This window comes from Hydra vulgaris, chromosome 14, assembly GCF_038396675.1.
Source record: "Hydra vulgaris chromosome 14, alternate assembly HydraT2T_AEP".
NCBI lineage: Eukaryota > Metazoa > Cnidaria > Hydrozoa > Anthoathecata > Hydridae > Hydra > Hydra vulgaris.
Window position 1 is genome coordinate 30,566,806 of NC_088933.1, and position 15,967 is coordinate 30,582,772.

Sequence of the window (15,967 nt, forward strand, 5' to 3'; positions counted from 1 at the left end):
CTAAAATAATGTGGACAAAATTATGATATATTTATACAAAAAGAAAATCGTTGGCTTCAAAGAAATCTTATGAACAATAAAAATAGCCATTTTGGTTCTGGAAGACCCCATAAACAATGGAGTGTTCTTGAAGAGCAAGAACAAGCCACTGAACATCATGAAGTTCTATTTTTAGCTTCTGCAATAAATGCAAATGCTGCTGGAGAAGAAAAAAAAAGCTTCTATTTTAAAAAACAATATTTCTAATGTTTCAGAGAGTTTAAAAAAAGTTTATGAAACTTTGGATTAAACATTTCCCATTAACATGAGTTTAGAGGAAGCTCTTGCGTTAAAAATGAACACTGATCTCAGCGATAAACTGTATCAACGATACAAATGATCAAAAACTCAGCTCTTATACACAATGTACATAATTATCCTACCTTGCACAATATTTTCGAGGAAAAATTGAAATGCTATCCTGAGAATATACACTTTTCTGAAATTTCTGCAAAGTGTACATTTCAAAGCATGTTTGATCACACTGTGAGTAGAATAACTGAAATGATTGATATGCCTAATTATGGTCAAGGTAAAAAAATATTTGGAGTTCTATATGGAAAGATTGGTTTTGATGGAGCATCAAGCCAAAGTATTTATAAACAGAAATACGAGACAAGCAACACAAGTATAGATCTTAAAAAAAATAGAAAACAATTTGTTTTCTATGGAGATTATTTTCAAAATGAAAAATTAATTGACATAAAATGTGGTGTTCCACAGGGTTCTATTCTAGGTCCACTTTTGTTTTTAGTCTATATAAATGATTTAAATAAAGCTTCTAACCTTATGAGTATCATTTTTGCGGACGATACTAATTTATTTCTGTCAAACAGTGACATTTATGAGCTTTTTTCAAATATGAATAAAGAACTCAATCACATCTCCAACTGGTTTAAGTGCAACAAGTTAACTTTAAACATTGACAAAACAAAATGGATCCTTTTCTACTCCCTTGCAAAAAAGCGTTTTTACCAAATAATTTACCTAAACTTTTCATTGATAAAATTGAAATAAAAAAGGAGTTGGTCACAAGATTTTTAGGCATTTACATTGATGAAAATATTACATGGAAGTATCATATCGACTTTATTTCTACTAAATTGGCCAAAAGTATTGGAATTCTCTATAAGGTCAGATACTATCTAAATAAACAAAATTTAATTCAACTCTACTACTCATTTATACATAGCTATATAAATTATGCCAATATTGTTTGGGGAAGTACCTCTAAAAGTAAGTTACGAAATCTCTACCATCGTCAGAAACACGCAATGCGTTTAATATGTTTTGAAAATCGTTTTTCTCATTCTAATATTTTGTTTAAAAACGTTAAAGCACTTAACGTTTACGAACTCAATGTCTATAATATTTTATGTTTTATGTTTCGTTGTAAAAGTGAACAACCATTGTTCATTTTTAAAGATCTTTTTACCCATAAAGCTATAAACAAATATACTTTACGAAATAATAATTTAATAATTGAACCCTTTTGTCAAACAAAGTTTAATCAATTTTGCATAAACTATCGAGCACCGTATTTATGAAACAAAATTGTTGTTCCAAATTTTGATTTGTCAATTTCGTTTTCTGTTTTTAAAACTAAATTAAAAAACTTTTTCTGTCTACTGACAATAAATATAAACATTTTTAAAATGTAAAATTATTTTCTGTTTTTGTTTATTCTACATTGTTAATAATTATTAATCAATTATATTTTTATTATTATATATATTATTATTATATTAATCAATTATATTTTTATTATATTATATATACACGTTTGATATATTTTATATGGTTCTGACGACAAGATCTTTTGGATCTTCTTTCAGATACCAAGTTTATGTATTGTTATATTGTTATATTACGATTAATAATTGTAAACTAAAAAAAAAATAAAAATAAAAATAAAAAGTGAAGAAAATCTTTTTAGCTTTTGTTCTATTGCTCAAAGCTATTGCTCAAAGTAGAAGATGGCGAAATTTGGGAAAAAGGAATTCCTTTAAGTTGTCACTTTTGTAGACCTCTTCATCTACAATATAAAAAAAAAGAGAGTCCAATTTTATACAGAGAAGAAGAATCAGATCTAAAAAATCAAATAAATACCTTAAAGACGTTTTGCAAAGTTTTTGATATTGCAGGAAGAAAGGTGACCTTTAATATCAGCTATAAAGTTGATCTTACAATGTTTGATAATAAAGTAGTTAACGCATGTACAGAGATAAAATCCACTCAATCCTGCAATGTGCGCAATGCTAAACCCAACGAAATGAACAATATTGATTTATTAAAAGCAAAAACTGAGAATGGGTCAGCCTTGGGGCTCGGAATTTCAGCTTTGCATTGCTGGATAAAATTCTTGGAATTTTTTTTTCATTTGAGTTATAAAATTGAAATTAAAAAGTATAAGCCAAAAAAAATTGAGGAAAACTATCTGTAGACTTAAAAAAAAAGAAATTCAGGTACTCTTCAGAGAACGGTTAAGCCTATATGTTGACATGCCTAAAACTGGGTCTAGAAATACTGACGGCAATACTGCCAGAAGAGCATTTAAAAATAGTGAAGTTTTTTCTGAAGTTACTAAAGTTGATTGTGATATAATTGAAAGATTGCATAATATTCTCATAACCATATCTTGTGGATATCCTATTAATATCAATGAATTAGATTTATAGTGCACTGAAACAGCTAAACGTGTAGCGAGTTTATACGACTAGTATGTTATGCCTCCTACTGTACATAAACTGCTACTGCATAGTTCTTCTATATCACATAAATTACCTTCGCCAATCGGGGTATATTCGGAAGATGCATCGGAGAGTATAAATAAACAGATCATTCTAGACTTAAGCACACGGCAAAAATATCAAGGTTAAACACAATGATGAATCAGACGCACTACCTTCTAGTAAGATCAGATCCAAAAGTATCAAGCATATCTTTTAGAAAACATAAGAGCTATTGAGGAAAACCGTTACCAGACAAAGTTATTAAATTAATTGTAATGTAAATAATAAAATAAATGTAACTAAATATAGTTTTTTTCTCTATGTATCAACATCCTTTAAAAACCTTTTTTTTTTTTAATATCAAGTAGCGCAATATATCAAGAAAATGTGTTTGTCTTGAAGATTCTAAAACTTAAAGAAAAATGTTTTTGTACGCGTATAGTCACCTTTAACGCGCGCATTCGCGCACTTTTTTTACGCGTCGAAGCTAAAAAAAAAAAAATTATCAACAAATTTGAAATCTTTGACCCAAAAAATATTATTTTGATATATAACAATTTTTATTTACAATTTATGTCAAACTTTATCTAATTTTTGCCGTTTTTTGATCGTCCTGAGTCACTGTGCGTCGCTTAGCAAAAGAGCTCGTTTCGCAAGTGGGACTTCCGTAAGCACTACTTTCGTATATAGCAAAATAGTTTTATTTCGTAATTCCACTTGCGAAAGACTGCATTTCGTAAGTAGCATTTGCGAAATGAACAACTACGGGTTTATTTGTTTCGTAAAATTCGGTACAAAAAAAAAATTCCTGATTCTCAATCTTCTTCCGAAAGAAATCTTTCGGTTAACAACTCTAGTTTTAACTACATTATTTTAACGGATTGTCCTGCAGCCGTTTTTCAAAACGCATTGAGGTAAAAAAAAAAAAATCAAATTCGTTGTTTTTACAAAATAAGCTAATTTAGATGCCTACAAACGTTTTTTTTTTTAAATTTGTAATTTTTTTCATTTTTAATGTAGGTATATTATTTTCCATTTATGCTAATAAAAAAATATTTAAATATTGTGTTACTTATGTAAAAACATATTCATAATTATTTTAATATAATTTAAAGACAAAAATTTGAAAATATATAAATATATATATATATATATATATATATATATATATATATATATATATATATATATATATATATATATATATATATATATATATAATATACAGTCTTGGCCATAAGTTTGGAACCGATTAGGTTTTTTGATATAATTACACTTTTTATACCCAAAATATCAACAAAAACTTTTGAAATCATTTTTATTTTAAATATTATATACAAGTAAATATTCTGTCATGTAAAAAATGGTATCAGTATTTTGAATAATGTCCTTTGGCACCCAGTACTGCTGCTATTCTCGCTGGCATTGAATCGGACAATTTCGCGCAGTATTCTGGGGTTATGGCAGTTGTCCATACACGCTTGATGGCATCAATCAGAGACTTCTCTGACGTTGGATTTGTGGCAGCAACCTTCTGCTTAATCATTGTCCACATGTTTTCTATTGGGTTTAGGTCAGGACTTGAGCCAGGCCATGGACCCAAGACTTCGATATGTTTCTGTCTTAGCCAGTTGGTTACAACTGCTGCTCTGTGGCAGGGTGCACCATCATGCTGAAATACCTTACATTTCAGAATGTTCATGTGAGTGTTCAACTTTTCCTTTAATATCCCAAGGTAAACTTGAGCATTGATGGTTGTATTCTTTGGCATGAACCATATGCCACCTCGACCTGATGCCGAGAAACTTGCCCACACCATAACGGTAGGCGCCTGCTTCACAGTGGGAACAACATACCTGATGTTGTATCTTTGTTTTGCAGGTCTCCTGACATGTCTGATATATGAGGCAAACTGAGAAAAAGTTGACTCATCTGAAAACATAGTTTTTTTCCAGTCTTGTGCAGTCCAGTCTTTGTACTTGCGACAGAATGTCAAGCGGTCACGGATATTCTTTTTACTTAACATGGCTTTCTTTGCTGGACGACATGATGGCAGCTTGAATTCCTTCAAAAGGCGTCTTCTGATTGTTCTTGTACTGGCAAGAAGTGATGAATTTACTGCTATCTGGAGAGATGACCATGTTGGATTTGCAGCAGCAAGCCGATGTATCACCCGATCCGTTGTGGCAGAAGTTATGCGAGGTCGTCCAGACCTCTTTCTGGATTCCAGAGTGCCCAACTGCTTTGCTCTTGCAATGCCTTTGGTGACAGCAGACTTAGATATGTGCAGTATACCAGCTATTTTACTGTGAGAATAATTCTGCTGGTGTAGGATCATCATCTGTGCCCTTTTCTCCTTCGACAATTCAATACTTCTAGTCATTTTACGCACTGTACATGTTAATGTAGAATACTTACTGCTAATAATATAAATAATTATAAATTAATAGATCTATTTTTATGAATAGTATATATTATTGAATGATAATTTGCAAACATTTATACAAATAAAGCGATTTATTTGCATATTTTTACTTCTTATATAACAATAAAAGGATAAATTAATTAATTTTATACTTATAAGAAGTTAAGCCTTACCTTTCGCACTGATATGCAGTTAATATATATGTAAATCTGCTAATTAATTGATTAAAATATAATGTATAGTTTGTTAATATAAGTAAGTATATTTTAACATTAGTTCAACCGAATATTAGTTCAGGTAAACATTAGTTCAAGGGAACGATAGTTTAGGCATTGAACAGTGTATAATGCAGCTTAATGAGGGTCATATTGTTCACGATGCTCTGCTGCGGTGTAAAGTTACACGATTCACGTTTTGCAACGATTAAGAAGTCGCGAAGGCATTTAACTATGCAACTGATGCTGCATAAACACGATGCTGCAGCAGTTAAATGCCGTACGCGTCATAGAAACGTTCCTATGAGAAAAAAGTTCATCGGTTCCACACTTATGGCCAAGACTGTATATATGTATATATATATGTATAGTAGAAAATAAAACTACGTGATTTTCACAACTTTAAGCTTCATGCTGTTGCAATAATCAGGTGAAATACATGTATATGTATATATATATATATATATATATATATATATATATATATATATATATATATATATATATATATATATATATATATATTATAATTCAATAAATACCCTTTCGTCATGCCACACACGATATCAAGTGATATTAACAAAAAAAAAAAATTAGTAAATGATTTTTGTTAAAGAACAGACATTGCTTTTACAACCCCCGGTCTAAAAGATGAAAAAACAGTATGGAAAAATAGAAAAAAAAGAAGCTGAGAAAATATTTTTTGACAGTGTTTTGGAGAGAGACTCTGTTTTTCAATCAACCTATAGAGAGGGAATGTCTTTTTCTACATTTGGTAAGCTAAGGTCTAAAAATATACTTCTTTAAGAAGAAACATCAGCCGACCAGTGTAAGTACAAACTGCATAAGAACTTTTGCTTAATACATAAAGCATCAGTTATAATAGTTCATAGTGATTAGATAACCTCTGATTGATAATCTAATAGTAATATTCTAAGATTATATAATAAAAATTATGTAATAGTCTAAGATAAAATAATAATAATCTAAGAGTATCACTTAAAGGCACCATCTGCTATAATAGTTCATGGTAGTTAAATAACCTCTGTTGGTCACAGTAACTTGAATCACCTTGCTAGCTTGGAAACTGTCTGCAATGCCAAAAAAGAAAAAGTAAAACATTCCTCAAAAATGTAAACCAACAGAGCTGGCCTTGTGATAGCAGTGACCAAAGATGACTCTGGGCATCTTCAATTAAAATCAAAAAATGGGTGCAAAGTAGAAGTAATAAAGGAATTACTACTTATTAATTACTATCCAGCAAACACTGCACGTACAAAAGTTTAAGTTCTGAACGTCCTAGACCTTTTTGGAACCAACTTGTTGTTTTTTTTCAGCGTGGAACGTTCAAAAGACGTCTTTATATTCGGAAGTGTGCATTTTCATAATGAAACACCGATCAAACGAACACGTAAATTAAAATTAAAATCTTGTTTTATTAGTATCGGTCAAAAATATTTAGTTTATTGGTTAAATTTTGGTAGATTTTTTTTTGTAGTTGTTAAATACGTGCGCCATTTTTTATTTTATCTCGAAATAACATTGAAATCTAAATAATTAACGGTTTCATAAAGAGTTGTTAGATTGTAAGTTATTAATTTAATTATTACTATATTAATAGATTATTTCTTATGTTTTTTTTTAACAATTTGATTTATACTTGGTTTTAGTATATATGAAATAATAAATTTAAAAAAAACTTAAACTGTATTTATTTTTTGTATAGATAATTATATCAAAAACTGTATTTATAGTTTTTGATAAAATATAAATACAGTTTAAATGAACTAAAAATTTCTGCCCAAAAAAATTGTAAAAATAAACAATATTACAAAGTAATAATTACTTTTTATCTAAAATATTGTAAAACCAAAAACACTTTAAGTAATCAATATTTTTTACAAACTTTATTGTTATTGCCACATTTGTTACGAAATTAATTTTTTTTTTTACATTTAATTTCATTCAAAAGGATTTTTCATAGTAGAATACACATTATGTATACAATCCAGAGACGTGGTGGCACCTGAAAAGCAGGTACAAATTTCCACAAGAGGGGCCCGGTAAAGTACTTTTAACGAGAGACAAATAAGCGATCAAGGAAAATTATACTTATACTAAAAAAAGTTTTTTATGGATACAAAATATTACGTCACTCATTCGTATCAGCATAGTTTTTTATTATGTCTGAATGCGTCAAATTCCACATTTTCTCATGTTCCACTGACAAGAGAAAACGATCCTCACACTCTACTGAATTTGTCGGAATTGTATTAAATATCTTGTATAGAACTGCAACAGAGGGAAATACAGCATCTAACATAGTCCTCACTATAAAATTGTAAATGGTGAGAAAAGAAGGCAAAGTTTTGTTATCTTTCTCAGCAGCCTTTCTGTAGATCTTCACAAAATCAATGATTTCAGTTGTGAATTCATTTAAACTGATACAAATTTTAAATTTCTCAAGCACTGATTGAATTTTTTCTTGTGAATTAGAGTTATGAAAATTATGACTAATATCTTCACTCATATTCTTCAATAAAAAAATGTCTATGCTTTCTAAAAATTTCCGCTGTGAAAATTTGTCATCAAGAACTGCAGTTGCTGAATCAACTACAGTATAAAACACTTCTGCTAGCCACTGATCTTCAGCCTGAGTAAGCCACTCATCTTCTGTTTCATCAAAGCCTAGTTGTTTTTTTCTGCGAGTCCTTTTCTCAACAAATGTTTGCTGTTCAAGCTGAGCTTCAGTTGCAATTTTAACAGCAGATAAAATAACATTTTTGCCAGAACTGTCCCTTAGGACTTGAAGATTTTCCAGTGATACATCGACAGACATTATAACAACGGAAAAATCAAGTGTTTCTCCTTGAAGAATTTTATTTAGGGAACCCAAGATAGTAAAAATTTCTTTGAAGAGACATAAAGTCACAATTGTTTCATATGACTGAAATCGGGATAAAAGACCTTGCGCTTCACTTCGAACATTCATTTTAAATTCCATGTCATTTGAAATTTGTTCAAGGCAATCGATTACTGCAGGGTATAGTGTCAGCAGTCGGTCTGTAGCATTTTGTAAGGCACTGAAGCGAACACTGTGAGTAGCAGCCAGTTCAAGAGACTGATTCACATCCTCAAGAAGAGATTTGCACTTCTCAAATATATTATTTCATTTCCTTGAATTTCCGTATAGAAAAGTCTTTAATTTTTGCACATCACCACGCTTGTTTTCTGTTCCAAAAAGGTTAACAGAAACAACAGAAGATTTTGCATAAGTTTTCATTACCAGATTTGTTCCATGAGATCCACAATAAATATTTATTGCCATGGGAGAACAATGCTTCAAATGTGTTACAACTCCTTTGTTTATTCCTTGCATATTGCTCGCACCATCAAAAGACATACCCACACACTTTTGAATATCTACGTTATTTGATTTGAGTTTATCTTTGATTTTTTCATTTATTCCTTCACCAGTAGTTGTTTCAGTTTCAACCATTGAAATCAGATGTTCCTTTACAGCGGCCTTTTCTGCAGCAAGCGTAACATAACGTAATACAAAAGAAGTTTGCTCACAGAGTGTAATATCAGTGGTGCCATCAGCTGATAGTGAAAAGAATACTGAGTTACTTACTTCTTCTGAAATATCCTTCTTGACCATCTGTGTCATAGTATGAATCGGCTTGTTTTGTGTGTAGTTAGAAAGAAACATAATTCTAGCACCCCTTCCAGCAGATTGTTTTTTAGTACTGCGAATATTTGAAAGTTTTTCATTCAGCACCTCATCATACTGACTGAGTAAATTTAACAAATTTAGAAATAAACCCGCACCATATTGAAAGACTTCATTTTTTTCAGAGTTGTTGTAAAAGTTAGCTTTCTCATTTCCACGTAAAGAAATACTGTCTGCAATCAAATACCGAATAGCATCAATAACTCGTATTAGGTATTGATGTAGTTTCTCCGCTTCTTTACGTTTTTTGCTCAGATGTCTTATGGTTTTAATACTTAATATTTTATCAATTGTGGAGTCTGATAATGCATGAGCCATAGCTTCAGCAGCATTTTGATGGATTTTCTGGGTGCAATGCTTTGTTATGATGTGACTTAAGTTTAACCAGTTATCAAACCCATCACGTAAAGAATTTATGTCCTCTCTTGGTCCAAAGCATAAACAAACAGTGCAAAAAATTTTGTCTAGTGATAGAGAATAGGTTAGCCATGACCTTTTCTGCGCAACTTCAATGTCATTAACTTTAACTGATTCAGTGTAATACTTAGATAACTTTGAATGTTTTGTTGGCCCTAATACAATAAATTGCTTTTTATCAATCATCTTTGCATTTTTCAGTTCTAGGAATTTAGCTGGATCATTTTCATTGACATTTACAACGTTGTCTGGTTGCTTCTGAATAATTTTTTCTGCTAGAGTTAGGTCCGACGCTGCAGTTACAGGCACTTCATAATTACCCATTTCTACAGTCACTCTCTCGGTATTCCTTTCGTTTAGCAATACGTCTGCCTCTACCTTCATCTGTTTCAGCCGCCCTTGCTTTAACATATCGTTCTCTTCGTTTTTTTAGCCGAGATGCTCGTTGTTCAGCTGATTCATTTGATCAAGATCGAAATTTCCGTTCTCTTTCTCGAGCAAGATAAGCAAATCGATCAACTTCAGTTTCCAGTTTTCTTTTTTATATTTAGCTTTCTTTTTTATATTTCTACGTTGATAAGAATTTTTTTTTTTACTTATTTACTTTAAAAACTTTAATTATCATTTTTAATTACTATTTATAAGTAAAGTATTAAACCATTACTCACTTTTTTACAGTATAAAATCTATTAATTTCAGGTCAACAACGTTTTTTGTTACTATTATTCAACAGCGATTTTATTTATTTACGCTAAACAAAGTTTGTCGTCTTTTGTTTGTTTTAATTACTTTTCTTAACGATTTCTTTTATTTAGGTTAAACTAAAGTTTAGCTTATTTTTTTTATTATTACCGTTGACCTAGTGTTTATTTCGCGCGGACACCAAACAAAAAAACGAACGTGAAAGCAAGCTAAATAAAATGTTGTAAAAAAAGACCCTGATAGAAACTTATAGAACTAAAATAAATTTTTTCTCTTTAAGGATTGGGGGCCCAGTTTCCTGAGCCAGAATTAGGGCCCAGTACAAGTCCTCGTACCCTCGTACTGGGCTACCACGTCCCTGATACAATCTAAATTGTCATTGTATATATAATGACATTATACATTGTATACACGAAGACAAAAAGTTTTGCTTACTAAAAACTCGTTTATTTATTTTAAAATAGCATGTGAAGAAACTAAATTATGGAAAAAATATTAAACAATATTTGTATTTTTAAATCACAAATACTTATGGCTAAAATATGACTATAAAGGTAATTGATGTAAAAAATTAATTGATAAAAATGTGGGAAAAACTCAAAATTTTGCAGGTTCTTAATTATGATCTTTAAATGATAAGGTTGGTTATGATCTTTAGATGATAAGGTTAGATTCTTTTAATTTATAAAAATCTGACTGTGAAATTAATTAATTTATTTGTTTCACGGTTAAGATCAAACTATTATATTATGCATAATAATAATTTTTCTTTTTTTTTTCGATAAAGTATAATTACTTATTAAATAATAATAATAGTATTACTTATTACATGATAATAACTCTATGAATCTTATTTAAATTTATTTTTTGTATTTTGCAGAGACTATGTCTAAGTATGCTGAGAACTAGAAAATTGCGTTGGAGATGTCCTGAAAAGATCGCCGAATAGAAAAGGCGTCAATGACCGTGAAAAACTAAACCACGACAAAAGTTTTTATGATATTTTTTAGATCTGTAATTTGAAATATATTTTAATCTTGTGTATACTCTTAATTTTGTGTTTTATTTTTTTAAATTAATATTGCACACTGGTTGCCCTTTCTGTTATATTTTCTGAATGTTTAATTTTTTCAAAAGACGTTCAGAACGTCGTTTTAGCGTTTAAAAGACGTCTTTTCTAGACCAATTTTGTATAACTGCACTTAAACGGAAAGTCGTATTTAAGTCTTTATACGACGTCTTTAGAACGTCCTGAAAGGACGTCTTTGAGCGTCTAATCTAGAATCAGTTTAGAACAAGTCCGAGACGTTCCGTCTGAACGTTCATTGTACGTTTTTTGTACGTCCTCGTGTTTGCTGGGTATCTTTCTTATCTAAATTTCAAGAACATGTTCGTATAAAAAGAGTTCAAGCAGGTGAATTTAAGAAAGACAAGGAGATTTCAGGAGAAAGAGTTCGTCAAGTGGATTTTGCAACAGCATATGTTTGGGAATATTAAAATGAAGTACAAGCTGCACAGTGGAGTAGGAACCTTGTTCAAATGTTTACTGGTGCTCTTTTCAACAACAATAATTGCAAAACATATATTCTTTTTTCAGACACTAGAGACAAGGGCAAAGATTGTGTTTACTGCTTAATTGGAAAATTATATTAGATACTCATATCTGAAAACTGGAATAATGATACTGAAACTCTTTTCATTGATGGCCCATCATCAGAATTTAAAAAAATAAATTTATGATGAAATTACTTAATCAATTATATTTGCAATATAATAAAACCTTTGAGTGGAAATATTTTACAACTTCCCACGTTGTAGGAAGCGCCAAGTTTCTTATTCGAATGAAATGTATGAGCAAAAATAAGAAATTTTTCATAAGAAGTGACTCAGAGTCATCAGCCGCTGTATTCACTTCTCTTTTTTTTTTTATTATTGAATGTCCGTTAAGAAAAAACTCTCAACGGCCGGTTTTAAAACGGAGGGTAACAAATGGTGTTATAATCCTACCGTTTAGGCTCCGTATATTAACAGCTCCGATCCAAATTTTCCTATGTTATCAAAAACAATTCCAGATGTATTAATTTTGATTTTAAAACTTCAAAGGAGCGTCATTAGTGCTTCATTTAAAATGTCTGCAACTAACTCGATGTACTATTTATATCATACATACTTACGCGTTAACCTAGACTTTTCTACCATCTCATTCAAGTAATCTTTATCTAAAGTTGAACAAAAACTTTTAAAAATACAATTGCACCACAACCACTATTTTCTCAATATAGTAGTTTAAATAGTTTTTATTCTCAAAAACAATTTCAAGGAGTCAAGTCTCAAGATTTTAAAAGTAGCCCAATCTGGGAAACTTTTCGCAAATGTCATGCAATTTATTTTAAAAAATGTCAACAGATAACTGATAACTGTTTTTGTTCCAGAAATTTTTTTGCAGCTAAAAGTGTTATTGTCAATTTAATATTTTTACTACGTTTTTTTAATCCTAAGTTTGATGCAACAGTAACAGACAATGGTTCAAACTATGTAAGTGCCTTCAACCATTTGCTTTAGTCGAGTAGGAAAAACAGAGAGAGAAGGTTAAACTAAGTTGACTTGAAGCCTTCCTTTTTGGAGGAAATTTCTAGAAAGCTGTAATAATTCTTATTGGAGGATATTTCTAGAAAGTTGCATATACAGAGTTTGAACTTCGCCTATAAAAGCTTTTAGAAATCGACCAACAGTTTTAACTCCGTCTATGATGCTTAAAAGTACTTATCAATCAAAGAACATAATGTTCTATATGTTTTGCTGTGTGTGAATATAACAATCTAACCTTTCTATTTACATGTGAACGGTGTTTCCATTCTTTAGCGCATCCCTATTACAAACTGTCAGTTGTCAGCTACATCTGCCATAAATATAGCACAGTAGACGATGCAACTGATGTAGCAAAAAGATGCATGATTATATTTTTTTGCGCGTAATCGACACCAAAAAATTAGATTTTGAGCCAGAATCCAGGCCAATGCTGGCGACATTGATGTGTGTTACAATTTACTTGTAAAAAATAAGCAACACTAAGTAGATTTAAGTTTAACGTAAAACGCCAAAAAATATGTAAAACAATTTTAAAAAAGTGTCTTTTTATATTATCCCATATCCCAGAAGTAATTCTAAAGTGTAATGTCATTGGACCTATATAGGCATTTTGAGAGGTCCACTGTAGTTTTGCTTACCGGTTACTTTGTGGACAATTACAGTAAGCCGCCAAATGTGGCTTCTTAATGACTAGCCACTATATCACATGTTGAAAAGTTATCTACCGTTCATTTTGAGTGGATGCCATTAATGGTCCACTAAGTGACCGATGAGCAAAACTCTAAAAAGTTGCTCAAAATCCCTATATAGGTCCACTGGGAAACCGCTACGCCAATGTTTGCGGCAATAGGTATTAGAAATTTTCTTTCTTTTTTTTTTGTTTATTTGTTCGCGGACTAGTAGCGGACTAGCACTACTAACTATAAAGTTTGATAAAGTAGCGGAAGAGCGGTAGCGGTTCCTGGTTCCCAAAAACGCGGAAGGTGGTGGTAGCGCTTTAAAAAATTTGCTAGCTGTGCTTAGCTCTGACGTATATATATATATATATATATATATATATATATATATATATGTGTGTGTGTGTGTGTGTGTATGTGTGTGTTGGGGGGGGGGTGTGTGTGTGTGTGTGTCTGTGTATACTTTTTTATTAGTGCAAAACTCTAATAAATTTTCAATCTTATATAAAAAAATATGTCATATAATATGTGTGTAATTATATTCAATATTGTGTTGAATTTATTTTATTTATTTTTGTTTAGCATTTCATAACTGTACAATCCCATGTTTATACAAAAAAAATTGACACAAGGCAGTATATAAATTATACTGAGTGCCAATTTTAAAATGTTATGGTAGCTACAATAGTGGTTTACCATACAAAAAACTATCAGATTTTCACTGGATGCAAGTTGCCACTTTGTATAACAAGATTAAAAACTTAATCCAAAAACACATGGAAAATCCATAATTTTTACACAATGAAAAAAATAGCAATTTTTGAACATTTTACGTTGCGACAATCATGTTTAGTGCCTCTGGTTAAATAGTCTCTGGTTATGTTTATAAAGTTGACCATCATATGGACAACAAGAACCAAAAGTGGACTACAAAATTTACAGTATAATTGAAATCAAGACGGTTTCATTCTATTTGCTTTTTTGACCGTTTTGTGACTTTTTTTGTCAAATTGCAGGAACTAAAGTTCCTATTAGTTATAATCTAAGCATTCTTTTCAGTGAAAAGATACTTAAATTAACTAAAGAAAATGGTGTCTTGTTGTAAAGAAAACAATATATTGTTCTTTAGCTACCCATTTATTGCAACCTCTTGATGTTGCATTTTATGGACCTTTTGAAAGATATTGAACAAAAATACTTGAAGGAAAATACTACTGATATTGAGAAAAATACTTGACCAATCAATTTTTTTTTAACAAAAAACTTTTTGTTCAAAAAACCCACAGACAATTAAAAAAATTATCTTTTGTCAAAAAATAAAGAAAGTCGAAAGTTTTATCCAAAGATAATAATAATCAAAAGTTTTTGAGGATTTTCTGGCTAAATTTAAAAATGTTCCGCTTGCATCATTTTCTGTAAGTGAAACTGATAAAAATGAGACTCTTTTTACACTAGTTTTCTTAAAACATACCCATTAAAACAAAACAAAAAACCAAATGTTTGTAATGAAATAATATTATTTTAGTAATAATAAATTCATATGAAACTAGACTGTTATTTTCATTAAATTTAAAACAATGAATTTTTGATCAGGTTTTGCTTTTAAAATAAATTTATTCAAAGTTACCCATTTGTGGAGTAAATTTAAATACAAGTAACTTTGAATGACTAATAAAATTTATATTATAAGGAATTCTTTTATTTTAACTGGTTCTAGCACCTCTCTAATCCAGACCCAGATTTATTTAAAATAGCCAGCCATTGCGTCTGAATAATCGAATGCTTTAGAGAAACTTTATTATTGTCGAAAATTTTTTTTTAATTTAGGAAAAAATTTAATTTTGGAAGGTGATTCAAATTGATAAAGGTGTTCTTTAGACATTACTAAAAAACTGTATTATTTTAAATATATTTAATAACTTATAAAAGAAATATACACTATTAATACGATATTACACTTATTATACGAAATTATATTAAAATCATTCGTTCAAAAGCGTTCGTTTTGGAAAATGAGATTCAGCTAAATATCCTTTTTACAGGACCGAATTACGACATTTTTAGACCTAGGGCAGTAAATATAGGAGGCTCAAATGAGACGGTCATAAAAATGCAGAGCAGTGCAAGTCCATATTTTTCATTTTGATAAGCTTCTGATTTTAAATTTGTTGCATATTTTTGCCTTCTTGCAATTTTTTTTTTTTTTAAATAGTCAAACGAATCGATATCTTTTGTAACTTTTTTTTTTTTTCTGAACATTTTTTTTGCAGTGGGCACACGACGTTAATCTAACGTTGGATTTATGTCAACATTGCCCAAATAAATCTAAAATGGTAATAACGTTGCTTAACGTTATTATTCATCATAATATATCTTTGTAAGAACGTTAGTTACAATAACGCTATTTTTCACCGGAATTGCAACGTTGTTGTAACATT

At 30.2% G+C, this 15,967-nt stretch overlaps 2 protein-coding genes across 2 annotated transcripts; both read right to left on the minus strand.

Moving 5' to 3' along the window:
• Window positions 1–7,563: 7,563 nt before the first annotated feature.
• Window positions 7,564–8,403, minus strand: LOC136091042 (uncharacterized). Its single transcript, XM_065818026.1, has one exon. It carries the CDS (start codon window positions 8,401–8,403, stop codon window positions 7,564–7,566), a length of 840 nt encoding a protein of 279 aa, XP_065674098.1.
• A 177-nt stretch (window positions 8,404–8,580) lies between these two features.
• LOC136091043 (uncharacterized) lies at window positions 8,581–9,972 on the minus strand. The gene has a single exon (XM_065818027.1). The coding sequence runs from the start codon at window positions 9,970–9,972 to the stop codon at window positions 8,581–8,583; it is 1,392 nt and encodes a 463-aa protein (XP_065674099.1).
• Window positions 9,973–15,967: the final 5,995 nt, after the last annotated feature.